General features: G+C 48.2%; 1 protein-coding gene across 4 annotated transcripts in view; it reads right to left on the bottom strand.

Annotated features, from left to right (window-relative positions):
- The window catches only part of AK9 (adenylate kinase 9), an 824,487-nt gene that overhangs the window by 31,067 nt on the left and 771,025 nt on the right, over positions 1-22,395 (bottom strand). For all 4 annotated transcript variants that reach the window (XM_069234515.1, XM_069234516.1, XM_069234517.1 and 1 more), the window contains 3 exons: positions 12,070-12,239; positions 7,982-8,080; positions 7,801-7,903 (listed from right to left, as the gene is read on the bottom strand). In XM_069234515.1, coding sequence (XP_069090616.1) covers positions 7,801-7,903; positions 7,982-8,080; positions 12,070-12,239 — 372 coding nt within the window. The remainder of the gene's footprint in view (positions 1-7,800; positions 7,904-7,981; positions 8,081-12,069; positions 12,240-22,395) is intronic.

Genomic DNA, 22,395 nt, shown 5'->3' with positions numbered 1-22,395 from the left:
TCTTCACTTAGACTCAGATTCCAGAGAGGCATTGGATGCCCCATTGTCCAACGATGAGATCGTAGCAGCAATAAAGTGGCAAAAAATGGCAAAAGCACTGGGCAGCAATAGGCTGCAAGCGGAATTCTATCACAATCATGCAGAGCTCCTGGCTGAGAGACTGCCCGGGGTCTAAAATGAAGCACTGGAGTGTGGTACACTGCCGTCCTCCCTACGAGAGGCATTGGTAGTCATGATTCAAAAAACAGGGAAAGACCCCAAGCTGCCCTTGGCCTACAGGCCGATATCCTTACTAAACATTGTTAGGAAATGCCTCCTTGGCATGATTACCCCTTGACGTTTTGCCTTTTGTTGATGACAGTTATGACTGAAAGTGTCCTGGGACCCTGCTAACCAGGCCCCAGCAGCAGTTTTCTTTCCATAAACAGAACCTTTGTTCCCATAATTGGCACAGCCCTGGGACCCAGTTAAGTCCCTGGTAAATGGTACCCCTGGTGCCAAGGGCCCTGATGCCAGGGAAGGTCTCTAAGGGCTGCAGCATGTCTTGTGCCACCCTGGGGACCCCTCACTCAACACATGCACACTGCTTCACAGCTTGTGTGTGCTGGTGGGGAGAAAATTACTAAGTCAACATGGCACTCCCGTCAGAGTGCCATGCCCATCTCACACTGCCTGTGGCATAGGTAAGTCACCCCTCTAGCAGGCCTTACAGTCCTAAGGCAGGGTGCACTATACCAAGGTGAGGGCATATGTGCATGAGCACTATGCCGCTACAGTGTCTAAGCAAAACCTTAGACATTGTAAGTGCAGGGTAGCCATAAAGAGTTTATGGTTTGGGAGTTTGTCGCACACGAACTCCACAGTTCCATAATGGCTACACTGAAATCTGGGAAGTTTGGTATCAAAATCTTGAATCTTGTGGTTCTAAAATAAAGAAAATATATTTTACTATATTAAACCTGTTGGCCTGGAATTGTCTTTGAGTGTGTGGACCTCATTTATTGTCTGTGTGTGTACAACAAATGCTTAACACTACCCTCTGATAAGCCTATTGCTCGACCACACTACCACAAAATAGAGCATTAGTATTATCTAATTTTGCCACTATCAGTCTCTAAGGGGAACCCCACACTATCTCTCACTTTGAGATAGTGTTTACAGAGCCAACTCCCTACATCTCCCATCTTCGACAGACTGAGTGAAAGTGTCTCATACGCCCTCCGGGACCTGGGGCAGCACCCGTGCCACCGTATCCCATAAAATATGGCCCAATAGGCATGAGGTGTTTACGGACCTCGAAACCAGGCTGGAGGAAGACAACAATTTCTTCCCAAGTTGGTCCAGCCTCTTGGATTTCCTGTCCGGAGGAGTGTAAGAGAAGGCACCATTGGATGTGGAGGCTAGGGTCACCAAGCTTTCCGGGGTGGGGTGTTGGGTGAGGAAACTAGGGTCGGTAGGAGCCGGTCAATGGCGAAGGCCAATTGTCCTATTTACAGAAGCCCCTGTGCTTGGTTTGAACCATGTCCCCAGCAGGACATCAGTAAGGGCCTCAATAAAGGGTAACATCAGCTCCGATGTAGCAACCGCCGGCTAAAGCACCTCGGCCAGGATGTTAGTCCTAACCAGCACCATATGCAAGTCCAGGTTCAAGACCTCAGCTCCCCTATGCACCACCATGGCATATGACGCTCCCTCCTCCGTAGCCACAGAAGGAGGTGAGAGCATAGCAGCATCTGGAGAAGTATCCAGTCCACTGGCTTCCCCTAGATCCTAAAAACCAGTCCTGCTCCTCTAATCCATACTCTAAAGGATCCTCAAAGCATTCCTATTCTTTACCTGTGCCTGGCTGTTCAAAATAAGTCTCAGGCATTGATCTGGGCCGTGTTGGTGGCGTCAAAGTCGGAATTGGCATTGTACAACGTCCTTCTGGCTCCGGATCATCTGGAATGAGGATGGGGCTCCCACCACCGGTGGGTGGCGCCGGCAGAGGGGGGAGCGTTGATGTCAGAACCAGCACCGGAGGAGGCCGACTGTGTGGAACAGGCACTGGTCCGGATCCAATGTCGGATGCCAGGGTCCCCAATGGTGGTGAGGCCAAAGCTGCCGGCATCTAACCCAATGGGGCCCCTGCAGACCCCGTGGGGTCCAATGACCCACCCGTGGAGCAGCCTGCTAAAAAATGAGGGCATGGCTTCGTGGAAGTCTCTAATTTGAGTGGGGTCGCTCCGGCTCCTGGATAAGGGGGGAGATGCAAATTCGGCCCTGGCATCGGCTCTACGGAACTGTGCTCAGAACATCGACGTTCCTGTGATGCCTCATTTGCCAATGGACGTGGCAAAGTCGAAGTCTGCTTGGACTTCTTCTAGTGCCCCGAGGACCTCGGGAGTGAAGAAGAGGACTTGGGGCTCCTGGAGCGGTCCCACAACCTCCTCCTCGAGCAGGATCATGACCTCATAGGAGTCACACCAACCGAAGTCGACTGCCGGGCTGCCATGAGCTTTTGAGACCGCTCTCTCAAAGCCTTCAGGGCGATGACCTGGCAGTCGGAGCACGACTTTGTGTCGTGGTCTCTGTCGAAGCACCAGAGACATACTTGGTGGGGGTCCATCAGCGACATGGTGCGATGGCACGCACAACACAGCTTTAACCCCTTCTTCCTAGATGACATTCCCGCACAGAAAGAAAAATGCTCGACAAAACGGCCGAAAAAAGGCTTGCAAAAAAGGCAAAGGGTAGCTCAATCCCAGACCTGCGCTTAACCGCCACAGAAGGAAAAGAACTGATGTACGCTTTAAACTTATCCAATATAACTTTGTACACCAGAAATATCTTACCCCAGAAATGCTTAATGTAGTCTACCACCGTTGGAGGTGACGGCAAACTTCCTACACATGGTATGGTCTTCTTCCTCCTTATCATCTTATTGGAGGGCAGTGCTGGACAGTCTCAATAATGCCTCTGGGTGAGCAATAGAGATTCGAACAGTCTTATTGGGGCTGCTTCTGTCGCCTGCTAAAAAACAACTGAGTAGGAAATGTATCCTCCTTGGGCTAGTTTAAGCAAAAAAGGCATATTGCCGTTACATGGCAGAGTCCGACACCTCCCACCTATAATGCATAGATGAAAGATGTGGTTTAGTGGACAAATGTGGAAGAAGTGCAGGTGCGCCACGTTCGCAGAGATGATCGTTTAGAAGATGACCTGCATGTATGGTTGGCCATGTTGTCAGACTTGCGGAGGCACAGGACCCTCCTGAGTTTGATAGAAGGGGTGACTGATTGATTGGGGACCCGCAGTTGGGACACAGAAGGAGTACATACGCTAGGAGACACTCGGACTAGCCAGGTATGGGCACCACACACGACCACCAGATTTACTCAATAGACAAGGTATGCTGACAACTACGCAAGCAGACCACGGGGGAAGTTATAAGTTAAGTACGGATTGTTCTATATTACATACTGTGATCATGAACTGTTGCGGGCTCCTATTCTACCTCAGCATCGAGACTGAACATGCACAACACTGTGAGATGAAGCATCCCGTATGTAGTAAAGAGTGTGGTAAGACGTCATCCTACAGAGGTTGCTCAAAACTATGTTTGTAGGAGGCTGGCCCTCTATGTAGTGTACAAAATTGAGGACCACCTAATGCTCCAATTCTTAAGGTAGCTGGTCGAGCAGTAGACTAATCCCGGAGATGTGATGAATATTTGCTGTACTCACAAATCCAAGCATGTACCACACACACTCAATGAATAACTCAAGACCAGACTTTGTAAAAACATTTCAGATGTTTATATAAATTTTCAGGCCAAGATCTTTAAAATATGTTAAGTTTTGGCAAAGTTAGACTTTCTGGGTGTAATTACGCATCATTGAAATTAATGCACAGTCACCTTTAAAAATGCATTAATAATCGTACAGTTGAGTTAACTGTCTCTTCTTTTGCAAGATGGTCGCAGCAGTTGGTGGGCACACCCTATGCCAGCTAGAGAGTCTCGGGCAGCTCCCGGTTCTGGCGGGAGCAGCGTTGGTGAGGTTCTTGGCACAGGCACGGGACCACCTGGATGGGCCAATTGGAAAAGGAGCTGGTTTGCAGATTGAAAGATGGTGCTGATGGTCCCCTTGGGCTATTTAAGTCGCAAGGGGTTGGGGACCTGGGGCACACAGCACACCCTGCGATGCAAGGCCCAGGGTGCCCAGGTTTGTGTATTGGCTGACTGGATGTGGCAGGCTTGCTGGAACCAGTCAGCAACCATGCCAAGATAGTTAGTTTTTGCAGTGGGCAACTCTAAGGTGACCCCTGGGTACATTTTATAATAAATCCTGTACTGGTACCAGTTTGGATTTATCATTCTGAATTATTTGATACCAAACAATCCAGGGTTCAGAGCAGCCATTATGTAGCTGGGAAACTCATATTGACCAGTGTCCAGCACATATATTAAAATGGCTGCTCTGTACACTCACGATGTCCCAGGTTTGGCAAGGACACAGTAGGGGCATATTGTTCATGTTATTATGCCCTCACATATAGTATGGTGCACCCTGCCTTAGGGCTGGAAGGCCTACTAGAGGGGTGACTTACCCATAACATATGCAGGGTAGGGTGGACAGGGCACACAGGGAGTGTGCCATATCGAGTTTGTATTTTAGGTTTGCACCAGGACACTCAGCCTGCTATCCAGTGCTGGGTGCATCTAGATGCATGGCCCTTGAGGGGGGCACAATCAGTGCTGCTGCCCCCAGGGGCTTACCCGTAGTACCCTATGCCCTGGGTACTTAAGTACCTTTTAATAGGGATTTATAGTGGTAGCTAAAGGTCTATCCAATTGCTTTTACAGTGTTTTAGGGAAAGAACACTGGCACTAGGAATCTGGTTAGCAGGATCCCAGTACACTCCAGTCCAAGTTGCATTCTGAAACCATGCAAAAAGTGTGTGTGTGTGTTGGACAGCAACAAGATGCCAGTTTCTCAAAATTGTTGTTTTGCTGGTTTAGTTCTAATATCTGAAATACTATATGATTGAACACATAACGTGCGGGAGGCAATGCTACTTACTCCTGAGTTTACTGTTGTACTGGTTATGTGATCTTGGAAAACTTAATGAAGTTTAATCCAAAACAATATATAGATGATACCAAGATTCTGTGGAAGCAGAAAAATGGTGTGCACACTACATCGGCCTTCCAGAACTGCATGCTACAAGTCAGGCAAAGATTAGGAAAGAGGTGGGCTATGAATGGGAAACAGGTGGTTGAAATTCAACTCGGACAAAAGCCAAAATCTGGTGATCAGTGGCAGCAGGTTATGCACTCCATGGCAATAGTCATTTGCCCCACCCAAATCAAAACAGTTAAGCACACAGGGGTAAAGGTTGAGGATTGCCTTTAATGGGCAATAAAGTCTCCACTGTGATCTCAATCTTCATGTATCTGCTTAGAAAGCTGTAAAGGATTACCCTCTAAACCACCCCCCACCCAAGTGGCATAATATGGTAGTTTTTACCCTTACACACTAGAGATCTGATCACCATAAATTTTCCTAAAAAATGCAGGTCCAAAATAATGTTGTTAGGCTGGCCAATCACCTCCAACATTCATCCCCACCAAACCAAATCTTAGGACTCTTAACCAGATGTGATTCAAGTGAGAGTTTTTTTCTAAATTTCTGTCCCTGGTGCACAAAGTGATTTTTGGTTGCACTTCAACATTTTTGGGTATGGGTCTTCCTCCCCAGGTCCTTATCATATCTCTACCATAGCTAATCAGATGACAGTTCTGAGATCAAAAAGAACTGATGGGTGGTTGCTTTTTCTCAATAATAGCTTTCAAAAAGAGCACTCTTTCAGGAGTACTTACAAAAATCCTCATCCTGTTGCAATTCCATGAATTCATAAGAACCTGGTCCCTTAAACAATCTTTAGATTAAGTCACTGGTTGTGGTCACTCTCTTTTTATTTCCAAGGGACACTATGCAGATGTGTACACTTCATAAACAGTCTGCAAAATATAAGAAATGTGCTTCTTCTGTATGAAACAATGGACCATGGTCACTAGAATTTCTATTGCAAAGGCTGTGCCACAAGACCCTTGATGAGTAATGCTCAGAGTAAATATGGTGTCAGATGATATAATGGCAGTTACATATCATGTGCACGTAAATACCCATTAGACCTCCTCTGTCAATAACTATCCAACCCCAGAAACATTCCCTGTCAATAATTCATCGAGATGCCTTTGTCAGAGAAACTGACAATGAGAATGCCAATATCATTAATTAACCCGTTAGAATGATTCTGGCTGTGGATGTTCCAAGGTATATGTTCACAATTAGTGTCAAAGAGTTAGACTCCACCTCAGACTCTATGTCTCCAACCGATCCCTACACAATCGGTCTCCAGGCCAATTCCACTCATCAGCCCACCCCACTGATATAACATATCCCAGATAGAGTAGTTTTGATAACAAGGTCTGCATCTGTTATTACGTTTAATCTTCATTAACTGGTCTATTTGTTTACTCATCCAAGGTTCAACCATAATCTTCTTTCCCCTCATAACCTACTCACAGTCTACTGTTCAACTTTCTGACACACTCCTGCACCACTCTAGGCTTATTGCACAGCTGTGCTCCTGCCAAACCGAAAATGAGTGGCTTGTGTTTCTCAAAACTACATAGGCTCTCCCGACCCAACCTTAATGTTTGATGTCTTATATGCTACCTTGCTTAAGAAGCCATAGCTCTCTTGCTTACCCTAATCACAGGATCAGTGAGATTTACCACCTGAAACCCACCCCAGACTCAGTACTTCGATCTATCTACTATTATGCTTAGTGTGCTGACTCTCAAGGATCCACTAAACTTAAAAGAAGACAGCACTTTTAAATAGATCATTCAAATTAAATTATTTATTCATAGTGTTGCATTAGCTCAAAAGGGTAATTTATTGCCATTGTTGTACATCTTGTAATCTATTATCTGCAACCTGACATAAAGAAACATAAAACGGTGGCAACCAAAAGTGTACAATACAACCCACAGTGAGCGAGGGGAAATGTAAAGAAGGTGGGTTGTATATTAGTATACACGGGTCCAACAAGCTTGGTTTAAGGCATTTAGGATGCAATATATTCTTCAGGTAGGAATGTGAAACCAGAAAACCCAGGTCTATCCCCAAAATTCATCTTTTAACCAACAGTTCAAGGACAAGTGCCTCCAAGTTTCAGATGTTCGTGTACGTGATGGAGGTTTGAACCTCATTTCTGAGCCAAGGCATACTACGACTATAACCAGCACTGCCACGGCAGAGCATAATTTCTTTTTAAAACATGCATCTCCAGTGTACCAATAGCAGTCCATTGCTTTTGTGACTGAGTATATATGCCTGGCTACTTCTGTGGGAAAAGGATACATGAAACTAACACCAAGGCAGGCAGGTTAAATATATTTGTAGGGTAAGCATGTTTATAACTATCTCAAGTGTTTATAACTAGCTCATATAAACCTAAATTGTTGATGGGTACCCTATTTCATGAATGTGATTGCCTTGATGGGTTTCAGTAGATATTGTTTTACAAAATCCCACACTGTGAAGATAAACAATCTACAGGGAGGAAAATATCTACAAGGAAATCGTGTACAAAGAGATAGAGCTCAATTCTTATCACATTCAGTGGTCTGTTACATTAGACAAAAACAGAGAGACCTACAGCTCCAGCTATGATTACATATGGCTTGTTGACTCAGTGAGATAGCATTCACACTTAAAAGCATACTCACATATTAGATTTACAAACCTGCTCAAGATATCCAGATAAAGGGAGATAGCTAAGCAGTATTGGTTCCTTTTTCGGTGGGAGTTTATTGGGAAGCGGCTGATTCCAGTATTTCTCTGGTAACCTGAGAAAGAAAATCTTATTAGCACTTAGGAGAACTAAGTTCAAAAGAATGAAATAATATATTCACTTAAGAACTCACCTCATGAATTTCTGAAGCTTTTCCTCACTTTCAAAAATGAATATTTTGTCTCGATACTCTACAGCATGTTCAATGTGACCAGGTATCAGCGCCTCATATCTTAACAAGAAACAGGTAAATGAGATATTGTTTTATTCTTAATTTAATTGAACAATACATTTGAAATGTCGGAAAAAGACTATGTAGTTCACCCAAAATGAAAAGATATAGTTACTCATTGTATTGACTCCTCTACTGGTAGGTTTTAGTCACATGGCCTCCATTCTCATGAAATATTCCACTGGGAAGGGGAGGGTCTAGAACATCTTTGCACTGGCGGTCTGTTTCTTTAATAAAACGTTTGAGCCATATGCTGCAATGGCTATACATAAACCTAAGCCCAAAAATGGCGTATAACTTCAGGAGCTCTTGTTCTTTCTACGGTCATGCCAGAAGCCAAACACACTTTCAGGTAAAGTAGTGTTAGCCAAGTGGGTCATATGGGGGGAAAGGGGGGCTCAGAACTACCGGTGCAGGAGTCACTATTAATAATTTGTGGTTACCAGTATGCCCTTTACTCAATCTCAATATGTCTGGGAAGTTAGATAACATTAACCTTATGGTGACTCCTTCGCTCTTAATCAGCACATCCTTCTGTTATATAATTTTTTCAGTATCCATGCCACCTAATGCCTTGACCTTAAACTGCATTTATAGCTGTCAATACACACAATTCAATCAAGGAGACATGACAATTATATGTAAAAATTGCATTGAACTGCAATAGGCGATTGTAGGAAAATGGCTCCTTGTTGCAGTTACCCCCCCACACTTTGCCTGATATTGATGCTGACTTGACTGAGTGTGCTGGGACCCTGCTAACTAGGCCTCAGGCCCAGTGTTCTTTCACTACAAAAGTACCATTGTTTCCACAATTGGCACACCCCTGGCACACAGATAAGTCCCTTGAAAAAGGTACCACTGGTACCAAAGGCCCTGTGACCAGGGAAGGTTCCTAAAGGCTGCACCATGTGTTGTGCCACCCTAAGGGACCCCTCACCTAACACATGCACACTGCCATTTCAGATTGTGTGTGTTGGTGGAGAGAAAAAGGCAAAGTCAACATGGTATCCCCCTCGGGGTGCCATGCAATCAAAACACTGCCTGTGGCATAGAAAAGTCACCCTCCTAGCAGGCCTTAAAGCCCTAAGGCAGGGTGCACTATACCCAGGTGAGGGCATAGCTGCATGAGCAATATGCCCCTACAGTGCCTAAGTCCATTCTTAGAGATTGTAAGTTCAGAGTGGCCATATTAAGTATATGGCCTGGGAGTTTGTCAAACCGTACTCCCCAGTTCCATAAGGCTACACTTAATACTGGGACATTTGGTATCAATTGTCTCAGAATAATAGACCCACATTGATGCCAGTGTTGGATTTACTAAAAAATGCACACAGAAGGCATCTTAGAGATGCCCCCTGTATTTTACCCCATTCTTCAGTGCAGGACTGACTGGTCTGTGCCAGCCTACCACCGAGAGACGACTTTTTGACCCCCTGGGGTGAGAGCCTTTGGGCTCTTTGAGGCCAGAAACAAAGTCTGTACTGGGTGGAGGTTCTTGAAACCTCCCCTCTGCAGGAACTGTAACACCTGGGGGTGAGTCTCAAAGGCTCAGGCCTAGTGTTACAATGCCCCCAGGGCACTAACGCCAGTGGAGCTACCCACCCCCTGGACAAGCCCCCACTTTTGGTTGCAAGTCCAGAGGGATAATGAGAAAATCAAGGATGAGTCACCCCCTCCAACCAGGTCCACCCCTAATGTGACCAGAGTTGAAGTGACCCCCTTCCTTGAGAAATCCTCCATCTTGCTTTGGAGGAGTAGGACCAATAGGGATATGGATGTGCCCCCCTCCCCAGAGGGACTTGGCACAAGGAGGGTGTAGCCACCCTCAGGGACAGTAGCCATTGGCTACTGCCCCCTGACCCTAAACACACCCTTAAAATTAGTATTTAGAGGTGACTGTGAACCCAGATCATCAGATTTCCGGACGACCTCAAGAAAGAAGAAGGACTGCTGAGCTGAAACCCCTGCAGGGAAGAGAAGGAGACACCAGCTGATTCGGCCCAGCCCTACCGGCTTGTCTCCCGCTTCGAAAGGCTGCAAGAAAAGAAGCAACGCATTCTACAGGACCAGCGACCCCTGAAAGGCCTCCAGGGGACTGCCTGCATCATTGAGGACCGAGAAACCCCCGTGGACAGCAGACTTGCCCAAAGAAAAGACCAAGAAACCAACTTTAAAGGGACTCTCATGTCACTCTAGAAGCGTGAGTCCAACAACTCTGCACCCGACACCCACTGCCCATTTCCAAAGAAGCCAAATACCCAGAGAGGACCCCCAAGCGACTCCAATGATGTGTGCACCCTGGGCTGACCTCTCTGCACCCCCACGACGACGCCTGCAGAGGATAGCTCGAGCACCCCCACTGACTGCGACTGCCTGGGACGAAGATATCCAGCACCTGAGGCAGCACTGCACCCGCAGCCCCGAGGCCTGTGAGAAACCGACCACCAGTGCAGAAACGACCAGCAGGTGGCCCTCACCCTTGCCCAGTCTGTTGCATGCCTGAGAGGCCCCCCTGTGCCCTGCTTGCAGCGCCTAAGTGACACCCTGGTCCCTCCATAGAGTTCTATTGAGAACCCGATGCCCTGTTGGCACACTGCACCTGGCTGCCCCATGCCGCTGAGGGTGTGGTTTTTGTGCCTACATGAAGACCCTCCTGTACTCCTCCAAACCCCCTGGTCTGCTCTCTTCAACAACACGGGTACTTACCTGCAAACAGACTGGAACCGGAGTAACCCCGTCTCCATAGGCACCCACATTATTTTGGATCCTGTTTGACCTCTGCACCTGACCGGCCCTGTGTTGCTGGGTGTTTGGGGTTGCCTTGAACCCCCAATGGTGGGCTACCTATGCCCCGGAGACTGAACCCGTAAGTGTGGTACTTACCTCAGAAACTGTACTTTACTTACTTCCCCCAGGAACAGTTGAAAATTGCAGTGTCCACTATTAAAATAGCTTTTTTGCCATTTTAAAGAAAACTGTGTACAATATTGAATCTATTCAAAGTCCTAAGCATTACTATGCAAAGTACCTTTCATTTAATGTACTTACCTGCTAAATGAATCTTGTGGTTCTATAAATAAATTAACAAAAGAATATTTTTCTATATAAAAACCTATTGGCCTGGGGTTAAGTCATTGAGTGTGTGTTTTCACTTATTGCTTGTGTGTGTACAACAAGTGCTTAACACTACCCTCTGGTAAACCTAACTGCTCGACCACACTACCACAAAGAGAGCATTAGTATTATCTATTATTGCCTCTGTCAAGCCTCTTGGGGAACCCCTGCACGCTATATCTCATTTTGATATAGTATATACAGAGCCAGCTTCCTACAGTGATACTATCAATAAAACAGTAAAACAGCCCAGTGATAAGATGTACTCAGATGGTCGCTTTTTTTTTTAAACAGCCATTAACGGTTCTGCCATAGGAAAAGTCTTGTGGATAGTGTAGATGCCACTAAAAATAATTATTGGCCGGTTAACTAACTTAGGCTAGCTGATCTGCCACCATTTTTGGAAGTAGTTGCTCCCTGAAAACCCACCATTTACATGATGATGGTCTTGTATGGAAAGTCCATAAAAGAGTTCCTCACAACCCAGGAGAAAACCCCTTGCACTTGTAAGGAATGACAAAGTACCACAAGTTTGGGGGGGAAACGTCCACTATCCACATATGCGGGCCGAAACCGCACACTGGAATGGTGGAATTGCCATCCCTCTCGAGGTGCCTCCCGCCATGATGGTGGGAAAACATTTGACCCCATTGCAGTCTTCCTGTAGTACAGTAGACCTTCCTCTACCCCTTGTAGTGAAACCACTGGCACACTTGAATAGCCATCACTCAATCTTTAAATGATGGTCTAAAGCTCTAAAAAATATTTCAGAAAATGGGAAAACAGTGTGAGAATGCTATGCCATCAATATAAAACCAGACACTGTGCAACATTAAAACGTGCTGAAGTAAATACCAAACAGTATTGTTTACCTTTGTTTTCCATCAAGGTATGTTACTGGACAGTATCCTTTCAGCTCGGCAATTTTAGGGAATCTGGCTTTTACTTCTGCTACTGTAAGTTTCTTAGGTAGCATATCTGGTAATGGAAAAGTATATGGTGCTAAAGGTGGTACGAACAGATGGGGAGTGTCCAAAAATGCCTAAAGAGAAACAAACAATACGGAATATTACGTTGAAACAATTAAAGATAGAATTTTGTGAAAAAATAAAAGATGACATGCTTAATGCAATAAAATAGTTAACTTGGTAATTATGTAAACTTTACAGTCATTCACATTAAGTATGTCTTGATAATAAATATATGATCAATCACATTAAGAATACCCTACAACCTTATGCAAAACAATAAAATGTGTATTGTGACATCTTATGATCTTGCAGAATCAATCCAACAAGCTGTTGACACCTCAGGTAATTGCTTGACCTCGTTAACTCTGATATAGAGTTACGAGCAAATGCAAGACCAAAAGATTTGACTTGTAACTTCAGTTATAAACGAAATCTAATGGTTTCGTCAATCTTTGTTTATTTGATGTTGTTAATGGTTGATTTTTTTAAACTCTTGTAACCACCGAGAGTACTGTATTAACAAACAGCATTATTAACATACGTTCCAGAAATGTACAATAATTCTACCAGATTGTTAATGGCAGTGCTTAACTTGTTAATTTTTTTTTTTTTTAAGTAAAAATAAGTGGCAGGGTCCTTGTCAGGACTCCACTGCAGCTTGTACCACCCATTGTCCCTGCCTGCACTGCCAATGACTGTACTAACGCAACTACTAACAATAACACTCGTACAAGCCAATCAATCAATTAGGATTCTTAGTGTGGCTAATCACCCGTTTGGGTCTCAAGGCTCGGGGTGAAGGGAGTACTGCAGCTCAGTCGAGGCGCTGGATGCCGGTTCAGACACAGAGCCAGGTCTTGAGGCCCTTCCTGAATTGAGGCAGAGAGGGAGATTGCCTGAAATGAAGAGGATAAAAGTTCCAGGTCTTAGCGGTGGGGTAGGAAAAGGATCTTCCTCCGGCTGTGGCCTTGCGGATCAGTGGGATGGTGGTCAGGGCCAGGAAAGCGAACAGAGTTGTCTGGTGCACGTGTGGAAGGTGAGGCAGTGTTTGGGGAATGCAGGTCCCATGTTGTGGATGGCCTTGTAGCCGTGCATGAGAAGACTGAAGGTGATTCTTTTGTTGATCGGGAGCCAGTGGAGGTCTCTCAGGTGCCTGGAGATGTGGCTGTAGCAAGGGATGCCCAGGATAAGTCTAGCAGCAGCATTCTGGAATCATTGCAGCTTCTTTTGGAGATTCTGGGAGGTGCTGGCGTACAGAGTGTTGCGTAGTCGAGCTTGCTGCTGACAAGCACCTGGGTGACTGTTCTTCTAAATTTGATGGGGATCCACTTGAAGATCTTTTGGAGCAGACGAAGCATGCGGAAGCAGGAGGAAGAGATGGCATTGACTTGGTGGTTCATAGAAAGCAAGGAGCTGAGGTTGATGCAGACGTTACATGCATGGTTAGTGGATGTCTGGGGTGGGCTCCAAGCACTGCGGGCCACCAGGTGTCATCCCAGGCAGAGGGGGTGGTGGCCAAAATGAGGACTTGTCTTGTCGAAGTTGAGCTTGAGGCAGCTGTCTTTCATCCAGGTAGGGACTGTCTTCATCCCGTTATGGAAGTTGTTCTTCACAACTGTAGGGTAGTCGGTGAGGGAGAGGATCAGCTGAGTGTTGTCAGCGTAGGAGACGCTGTTGAGTCTGTGGTTTCTAATGATGTCTGCTAGCAGGGCCATGTAGATATTGAAAGGGTGGGGCTCAGGGAGAAGCCATGGGGGACGCCACAGCTTATCTCTGTAGGTTTGGATATGAACGGTGGGAGCCTAACTCTCTGGGTTCGGTCGGTGAGGAAGGAGAGGATCCATTCCAGGGCTTTGCTGTGGATGCCTGCGTCATGGCATCTCGCGTAGAGGGTGTGGTGGGAGACATTGTCGAAGGCGGCCAAGAGGTCCAGGAGGATGAGGGTTGCGGTTTCACCTCTGTCGAGGAGATTGCAGATGTTGTCTGTTGCAGTGAGGAGAACAGTCTCACTGCTGTGGTTGCTTCTGAAGCTGGATTGTGAGGGGTCCAGGGTATGATTGGTCTCGATGAATTCAGTGAGTTGGGCGTTGTAGGAGGCTGGCCTGGCTTATAGTGGGTACCTGGTGGTACTTACACCTTGTGCCAGGTCCAGTTATCCCTTATTAGTAGATTAGTAGTGTTCTAGCAGCTTAGGGTGATAGAGGTAGCTATAGCAAAGCAGCTTAGGCTGAACTAGGAGACATGCAAAGCTTCTACTATACCACTTATATCATATAGCACTATACCATAAGAAAACACAATACTCAGAGTTACTAAAAATAAAGGTACTTTATTTTAGTGACAATATGCCAAAAGTATCTCAGAGGACATACTCCCTTAGGAGGTAAGTAATATACACAAAATATACACACAAACCAAAATCAGGTAAGTAAACAATTAGAAAAGTAGTGCAACCACTGTAGAACACAATAGAATGCAATAGGACACAATAGGCCTAGGGGCAGCACAAACCATATACTCAAAACGTAGAATGCGAACCACAAATGGACCCCAGGCCTAGTGTAGTGTGTAGAGGGTCGCCGGGAGTGTAAGAAAACACTAAGGGTGTCCAAGATACCTCACCCCAAGACCCTGAAAAGTAGGAGTAAAGTTACCCAACTACCCCAGAAAGACAGTAAAGACGACATAGGGGATTCTGCAAGGACAACAACTGACTGCAAAACACTGAAGATGGATTCCTGGACCTGAGGCCCTGTAAAGAAATGGGACCAAGACCAAGAGTCACGCAAGTGTCCGGGGGGGGGGGGGGGCAGGAGCCCACTAAACCCCAGATGAAGGTGCAAAAGGGCTACCTCCGGGTGGAAGAAGCTGAAGATTCTGCAACAACGGAAGGTGCCAGGAACTTCTTCTTTGGTCAGAAGATGTCCCAAGGCATGCTGGAGGAGGCAGAGTTGTTTCCATGCAGAAAGACTACAAACAAGCCTTGCTAGCTGCAAGAGTCGCGGTTGAAGATATTGGGTGCTGCCAGGGCCCAGGAAGGACCAGGAGGTCGCCCCTTGGAGGAGGAGATAGAGGGGGAGCTCAGCAACAGAGAGAGCCCATGCAGAAGCAGGCAGCACCTGCAGAAGCACTTGAACAGGCGTTCAAGAAATCTGAGCATGGCGGTCGTCTCAGCACAACAAAAGAGGGACCCACGAAGTCGGTGATCAACTCAGCGAATTGAGCAATGCAGGACAGAGTGCTGGGGACCTGGGCTAGGCTGTGCATGAAGGAATCCTTGCAAGAGTGCACAGAAGCCCTAGCAACTGCAGATCCCGCAATACACAGGATTACTGTCTGGTGTGGGGAGGCAAGGACTTACCTCCACCAAATTTGGACAGAAGGACCACTGGACTGTCGGGGTCACTTGGATCCAGCTCCTGTGTTCCAGGGACCACGCTCGTCAAGATGAGAGGGGACCCAGGACCGGTGAGGCAGAAGATTGGTGCCTGTGTTAGCAGGGGGAAGATTCAGTTGACCTACTGGAGATTTTGGCTTCCAGTGCAGGTTGAAGGCAGACAGCCCTCAGAGCATGCACCTCCAGGAAACAGTCGAGAAAGCGGGCATCATTAGGCGCTACAATGTTGCTGGTTGTCTTCTTGCTATTTTGTTGCGGGTTTGCAGGCGTCCTGGAGCAGTCAGCGGTCGATCCTTGGCAGAAGTCAAAGAGAGAAGTGCAGAGGAACTCTGGTGAGCTCTTGTATTCGTTATCTGAAGAGAAACACACAGGAGAGACCCTAAATAGCCCCCAGAGGAGGATTATCTACCTAACCAGGTAAGAGCCTATCAGGAGGGGTCTCTGACGTCACCTGCTGGCACTGGCCACTCAGAGCTGTCCATTGTGCACTCACACCTCTGCTTTCAAGATGGCAGAGGTCTGGGACACACTGGAGGAGCTCTGGGCACCACCCCTGGGGTGGTGATGGACAGGGGACTCCCCTTTCCTTTGTCCAGTTTCGCGCCAGAGCAGGGGCTAGGGGCTCCCTAAACCAGTGTAGACTGGCTTATGCAAGGAGGGCACCATCTGTGCCCTTCTAAGCATTTCCAGAGGTGGGGGAGGCTACTCCTCCCCATCCCTTAACACCTATTTCCAAAGGGAGAGGGTGTAACACCCTCTCAGAGGAAATCCTTTGTTCTGCCTTCCTGGGACTGGGCTGCCCAGACCCCAGCAGGGCAGAAACCTGTCTGAGGGTTGGCTGCAGCGGTAGCTGCAGAGAAAACCCCAGAGAGCTAGTTTGGCAGTACCCGGGGTCCATGCTGGAGCCCCGGGGATGCATGGAATTGTCCCCCCAACACCAGAATGTATTGGGGTGACAATTCCATGATCCTAGACATGTTACATGGCCATGTTCGGAGTTACCATGGTGACGCTACATATAGGTATTGACCCATATGTAGTGCACGTGTGTAATGGTGTCCCCTCACTCACAAAGTCCGGGGAATTTGCCCTGAACAATGTGGGGTCACCTTGGCTAGTGCCAGGGTACCCACACACTAAGTAACTTTGTACCTAACCTTCACTAAGTGAGGGTTAGACATATAGGTGACTTATAAGTTACTTAAGTGCAGTGTAAAATGGCTCTGGCTCGGGTCTGCAGGGGGTTTCTTCAGGATGGGGTTGATCTCTGCTTGTTTCCAGTCTTCAGCGAAGGAGGTGGTATCAATGGAGCAGTTGATGGTGCAGCAGAGTTCAGGGGCGATGGTGTCGCATGCACGGTTGAAGATGTGCTGGGGCAGGAATCCGAGGGGGCTCCAGAGTGGACGGTCTTCATGATACGTAGGGTGTCAGTTGTTCCTGTTCTGGGTTGATGTTGGAGATTTTGCAGTGGAAGAAGGAGGCGAGGTTGTCGCAGAGGGATTGGGATGGGGTGATGTCCGTGGTATCAGAGCTAGGATTGGTGAATTCTTTGATCAAGATGAAAAGCTCTTTGTTGTTGTGTGCACTGGTATTGATTCTTTCTCGTATTGCAAGTTTCTTTGTGGCTCTGATAAGGTGGTGGTGGTGTCATGTGACAGCAGTTTTCAGGGCTGTGTGGTCTGTCGGGATCTTGCTGAACCTCCATCTTCTCTTGAATCATCTACAGGTGTGTCTGGATTCTTGGAGGGCAGGGGAGAACCAGCTGGCTTTCTCGGTGGTCTGTTTGCTGAAGGGTTTCCTGAGGGGGGGGCCAGGGTGTTGGCGCAGTCGGAGATCCATCAGTGGAGGTGGCGTGCAGAGATGATGGCGTCCACGGAGGTTGGCGGTGGTGTGCTGCAGAGGGTGGTGGCGAGTTGGTCTTCGGAGACCTTGTTCCAGCTACTGCGCTGGTGGTGGAGGGCATGGTGGTGATGGGTGGGTTTGGTAAAGGAGAAGTGGACACAGTGGTGGTCAGTACATAGGAGTTCGGAGGTGCAACTAACTGAGATGTTGTTGCTGGCAGAGAAAATGGGGTCAACTGAGTGTCCTATTGAGTGGGTTGGGGAAGAGGCCAGTTGTTTAAGTCCGATGTTAGCGACAATTCAAAGACTTCCAGGCCACCATCACTATAGCAATGTCTTGAGGCAGATATTAGTCCTTTTTAATGTATATTGCATTAATGAACAGGTTACCTACCTTTGGTAACGCATTATTTGGTAGAGACTATCTAGCGCAGATTCCTTACCTTTGAATTCCCTGGTGTCAGCTTCAAACCCGGAATCTTTTTTTTTTAGCAATACCCTGCATGCGCCGTTGGGTGGCATCGTTCGGATCCGCATGGATCGTCGGCCTATGCATGGTTTCGTCTGCGTCGTTGTAGCCGATTCTGACATCACGGTTGCCTATAAAGGCACCACCCTGGCGTGCGTACGTCAGTTCGTTTATCCACAAAACTTCCACGCCAGGAGCACAGAGTCCAGGATAGAACCAACATTTTGTCTGTGCAAAACTAGGGCCCTGAAAGTGATAAACTTCAACCCTGCTAGATATATCCGCAGAGCGGGGAGGCATGGGTCTGAAGGTACCATGACCTCGTCCTCGCACTGGATGCTGTGAAGCTGGAGGACGGTGGCTGACTTGTGATTGGCATGGTACCCCGCACTTCCCGAAGCCTCAAAAGGGACAATAAGCAGACTGTTGCCGAGCGGGCACCGAGAGGCCAGTGATCTGGCTGTGACTCTAGAGTCCTTGGACCGCTTAAGTGCAGTCTGCCTTTTTTCCCAAAAGGCGTGAACCATCAAAGGGCATGTCCATCCGATTTGCCTGGACATCCCCCGAAAAGCCAGTGGTACGCAGCCAGGCGTGGCAATGAAGGGCCACTGTCGAGGAAATCGCCCTGCCTGAGTTGGTGGTGTCCAAGCCACACCGAATGGTAAATGTAAGGAAATGCCTTCCTTGGCATGTTTACCCCCTAACCTTTTGCCTTTTGTTGATGCCATTTATGATTGAAAGTGTGCTGGGACCCTGCTAACCAGGCCCCAGCACCTGTGTTCTTTCCCTAAACTGCACCTTTGTTCCCACAATTGGCACAGCCCTGGCACACAGATAAGTCCCTTGTAAATGGTACCCCTGGTACCAAGGGCGTTGTGGCCAGGGAAGGTCCCTAAGGGCTGCAGCATGTCTTATGCCACCCTGGAGACCCCCTCACTCAGCACATGCACACTGCCTCACAGCTTGTGTGTGCTGGTGGGGAGAAAATGACTAAGTCGACATGGCACTCCCCTCAGGGTGCCATGCCCACCTCTCACTGCCTGTGGCATAGGTAAATCACCCCTCTAGCAGGCCTTACAGCCCTAAGGCAGGGTGCACTATACCACAGGTGAGGGCATAAGTACATGAGCACTATGCTCCTACAGTGTCTAAGCAAAACCTTAGACATTTTAAGTGCCCCCTGAATATCAGTCCGACTCCTAGTGCTAGGCTGACCAGTTTCTGCCAGCCTGCCACAACCAGACGAGTTTCTGGCCACATGGGGTGAGTGCCTTTGTCACTCTGTGGCCAGGAACAAAGCCTGTACTGGGTGAAGGAGCCTCCCCCTGAAGGAACTGTAACACCTGGCAGTGAGCCTCAAAGGTTCATGCCTTTTGGTACAGCACCCCAGGGCATCCCAGCTAGTGGAGATGCCCTCCCATCTGGTGACTGTCCCCAGACCTAAACATACCCCTAAATTTAGTATTTAGGGGTGACCCTGAACCCAGGAGCAGATTCCTGCAACCTATAACAAGAAGAAGGACTGCTGACCTGAAAGCCCGGCAGAGATGACTGAGACGACAACTGACTTGGCCCCAGCCCTACAGGCCTGTCCAGACTCAAAGAACCTGCACAGCGACGCATCTGACAGGCACCAGCAACCTCTGAGGACTCGGAGGACTACCCTGAACCCGAAGGACCAAGAAACTCCAGAGAACAGCAGCACTGTTCAAAACCAGCAACAACTTTGCAACAAAGAAACAACTTTCAAAGAACTCTCTCTTCCTGCCCAAAGCGTGAGATATCACACTCTGCACCCGATGCCTCCAGCTTGAGTTCAGGAGAACCAACACTGCAGAGGACTCCCAGGAGACTACGATGACGTGGGCACCCTGAGACGACCCCCCTGCATCCCCACAGCGACACCTGCAGAGAGGATCTAGAGGCTCCCCCTGACCGCGACTGCCTGGTAACAAGGAGCCTGACGCCTGGACCAAGCACTGCACCCGCAGCCCCCAGGACTGAGAGGAACCACCTACCAGTGCAGGAGTGACCAGCAGGCGGCCCTCATCCTAGGCCAGTTGGTGGGTGGCCCTAGAAGCCCCTCTGTGCCCTGCCTGCATCACCTAAGTGACCCCCGTGTCGCGCCACTGCTTTCAATAGCAAACCTGACACCTGCTTTGCCTACTGCACCCGGCTGCTGTCCCTGTGCCGCTGAGGCTGTTTTTGTGGACTTGTGTGACCCCTCCCCCCCCCCCCCAGTGCTCTACAAAACTACCCTGGTCTGCTCCCCGAGGACGCAGGTACTTACCTGTAAACAGACTAGGACTGAAGCACCCCTGTTCTTCATAGGCGCCTATGTGTTTTGGGCCCTCCTCTGCACCTGACCGACCCTGTGTTGCTGGTGCAGTGGCTTTGGGGTTGCCTTAAACCCCCAAATGGGCTGCCAATGCCCAGGAGACTGACGGTGTTAGTGCTTTACTTACCTGAGAAACTTAACCAAAAAACGTACCTCCCTAGGAACTGCTGATTTTTGCAGTGTCCACTTTTAAAACAGCTTATTGCCATTTTAACCTAAACTGTGTGTACTACTGTTTTAAATCAAAGTTCTATACCTACCTATGTGAAGTACCTTGCATTTTATGTACTTACCTCGAATCTTGAATCTTGTGGTTCTAAAATAAATTAAGAAAATATATTTTTCTATATAAAACCTATTGGCCTGGAGTTAAGTCTTTGAGTGTGTGTTCCTCATGTATTGCCGGTGTGTGTACAACACATGCTTAACACTCTGATAAGCCTACTGCTTGACCACACTACCACAAAATAGAGCATTAGTATTATCTAATTTTGCCACATTCAACCTCTAAGGGGATCCCTTGGACTCTGTGCATGCTATCTCTCACTTTGAGATAGTATATACAGAGCCAACTACCTACAGTAAACTTACCTGCATCTCTCCCATCCTTGTCAGCTTGGGTGAGAGTGTCCCGTATGTCCTCTGGGACCCGGGGCAGCACCTGTGCCACTGTATCAAATAAAGTATGGGAAAGACGGCCCAGTAGGTATGCAGTGTTTACAGACCTCAATGACAGGCTGGAAGAAGAGAACATCTTCTTACCAAGTTGGTTCAGCCTCTTGGATTCCCTACCCGGGGGAGCGAAAAGGAAGGCACCATGGGATGTGGAGGCTTGGACCACTACGTTTTCCAGGGTGGGATTTTGGCTGAGGAATCTGGGGACCGTAGGAGCTGGTCGATGGCAGCGGCCAATTGTCCTATTCACAAGAGCCCTTGCTGTGCTGGGTTTGGACCACGTCCTCAGCAGGACATCAGTAAGGGCTTCACTGAAGGGTAACATCGGCTCCAATGTAGCAACCCCCGGCTGAAGCACCTGTGTCAGGATATTAGGTCTGACCGGCACTGTAGCCAACTCCAGGTCCAAGACCTCAGCCGCTCTACGCACCACCGTAGCATATAATGCTCCCTGCTCCGTAGCCACAGAAGGAGGTGAGAGCATACCAGCATCTGGAGAAGTATCCAGTCCGCTGACTTCCCCTAGATCCTCATCTAGCAGTCCTGCTTCTCTAATCCATATTTGAAAGAGTCCTCAGACCCCTCCCACTCCTCACCTGTACCTGGCTGATCAAAATAAGACTCAGGCACTGATCTGGGCCAAGTCGGTGCCGTTGTAGTCTGAATCAACATAGTGCGACGTTCTTCTGGCTCCAGATCATCAGGAATGAGGATGTGGCTTCCACCGCCAGCTGATGCCGGCAGTGGGGGGAGTGTCGACACATGGGCAGACGCCAGAGGAGGCCGACAGTGTAGAACCGGCGCCATTCCCGATCTGATGTCGGATCCTGGGGTCCCCGTTGGCGCAGAAGCCGAAGCTGCTTAGTCAAACCTGATGAGGCCCCTGCTGACCCCTCTAGGTTTGACGACCACCAGCAGGGGTAGCTCGCTCAAAAGCGAGGCACATGGCTTTGTAAAAGTCTTGTTTGAGCGGGGGTCACTCTGGCTCCCTGATAAGGAGACGCAAAGTCGGCCCTGGCAACAGCTCCATGGAACCGTGCTCGTAACGTCGATGTTCCCATGACGCCTAGTCGGCCGATGGGCTTTCCAAAGTCCACTTGGACTTCTTCTTCGTCTTCTTCTTCTTTTTCTTCTTGTGCACTTCCCTGAGTGCCCCGAGGACCGTGAGTGGGATGAAGAGGACTTGGGGCTCCTGGAGCGGTTCCGCGGCCTCCTCCTTGAGCGGGACCGTGACCTCCGAGGAGTTGCGCCGACCAAAGTCGACTGCTGAGCTGCCATGACCTTCAGAGACCGCTCTCTCAAAGCCTTTGGGGCCGTGGCCCAGAAGTCAGAGCACAAGTCGTGGTCCTTGTTAAGGCACCAGAGACATATCTAGTGGGGGTCCGTCACCGACATGGTGAGATAACTGGTGCTACACGGCTTGAACACCATCTTCCTGGATGACATCTTCCTTGCACAGACGAAATAAAAGTATTCAACAAAAGGTTGAAAAAAGGCTTGCGGAAAA

The sequence above is a fragment of the Pleurodeles waltl genome, chromosome 5 (genome assembly GCF_031143425.1).
Source record: "Pleurodeles waltl isolate 20211129_DDA chromosome 5, aPleWal1.hap1.20221129, whole genome shotgun sequence".
Classification (NCBI taxonomy): domain Eukaryota; kingdom Metazoa; phylum Chordata; class Amphibia; order Caudata; family Salamandridae; genus Pleurodeles; species Pleurodeles waltl.
This window is presented reverse-complemented; position numbering and strand designations above follow the sequence as displayed.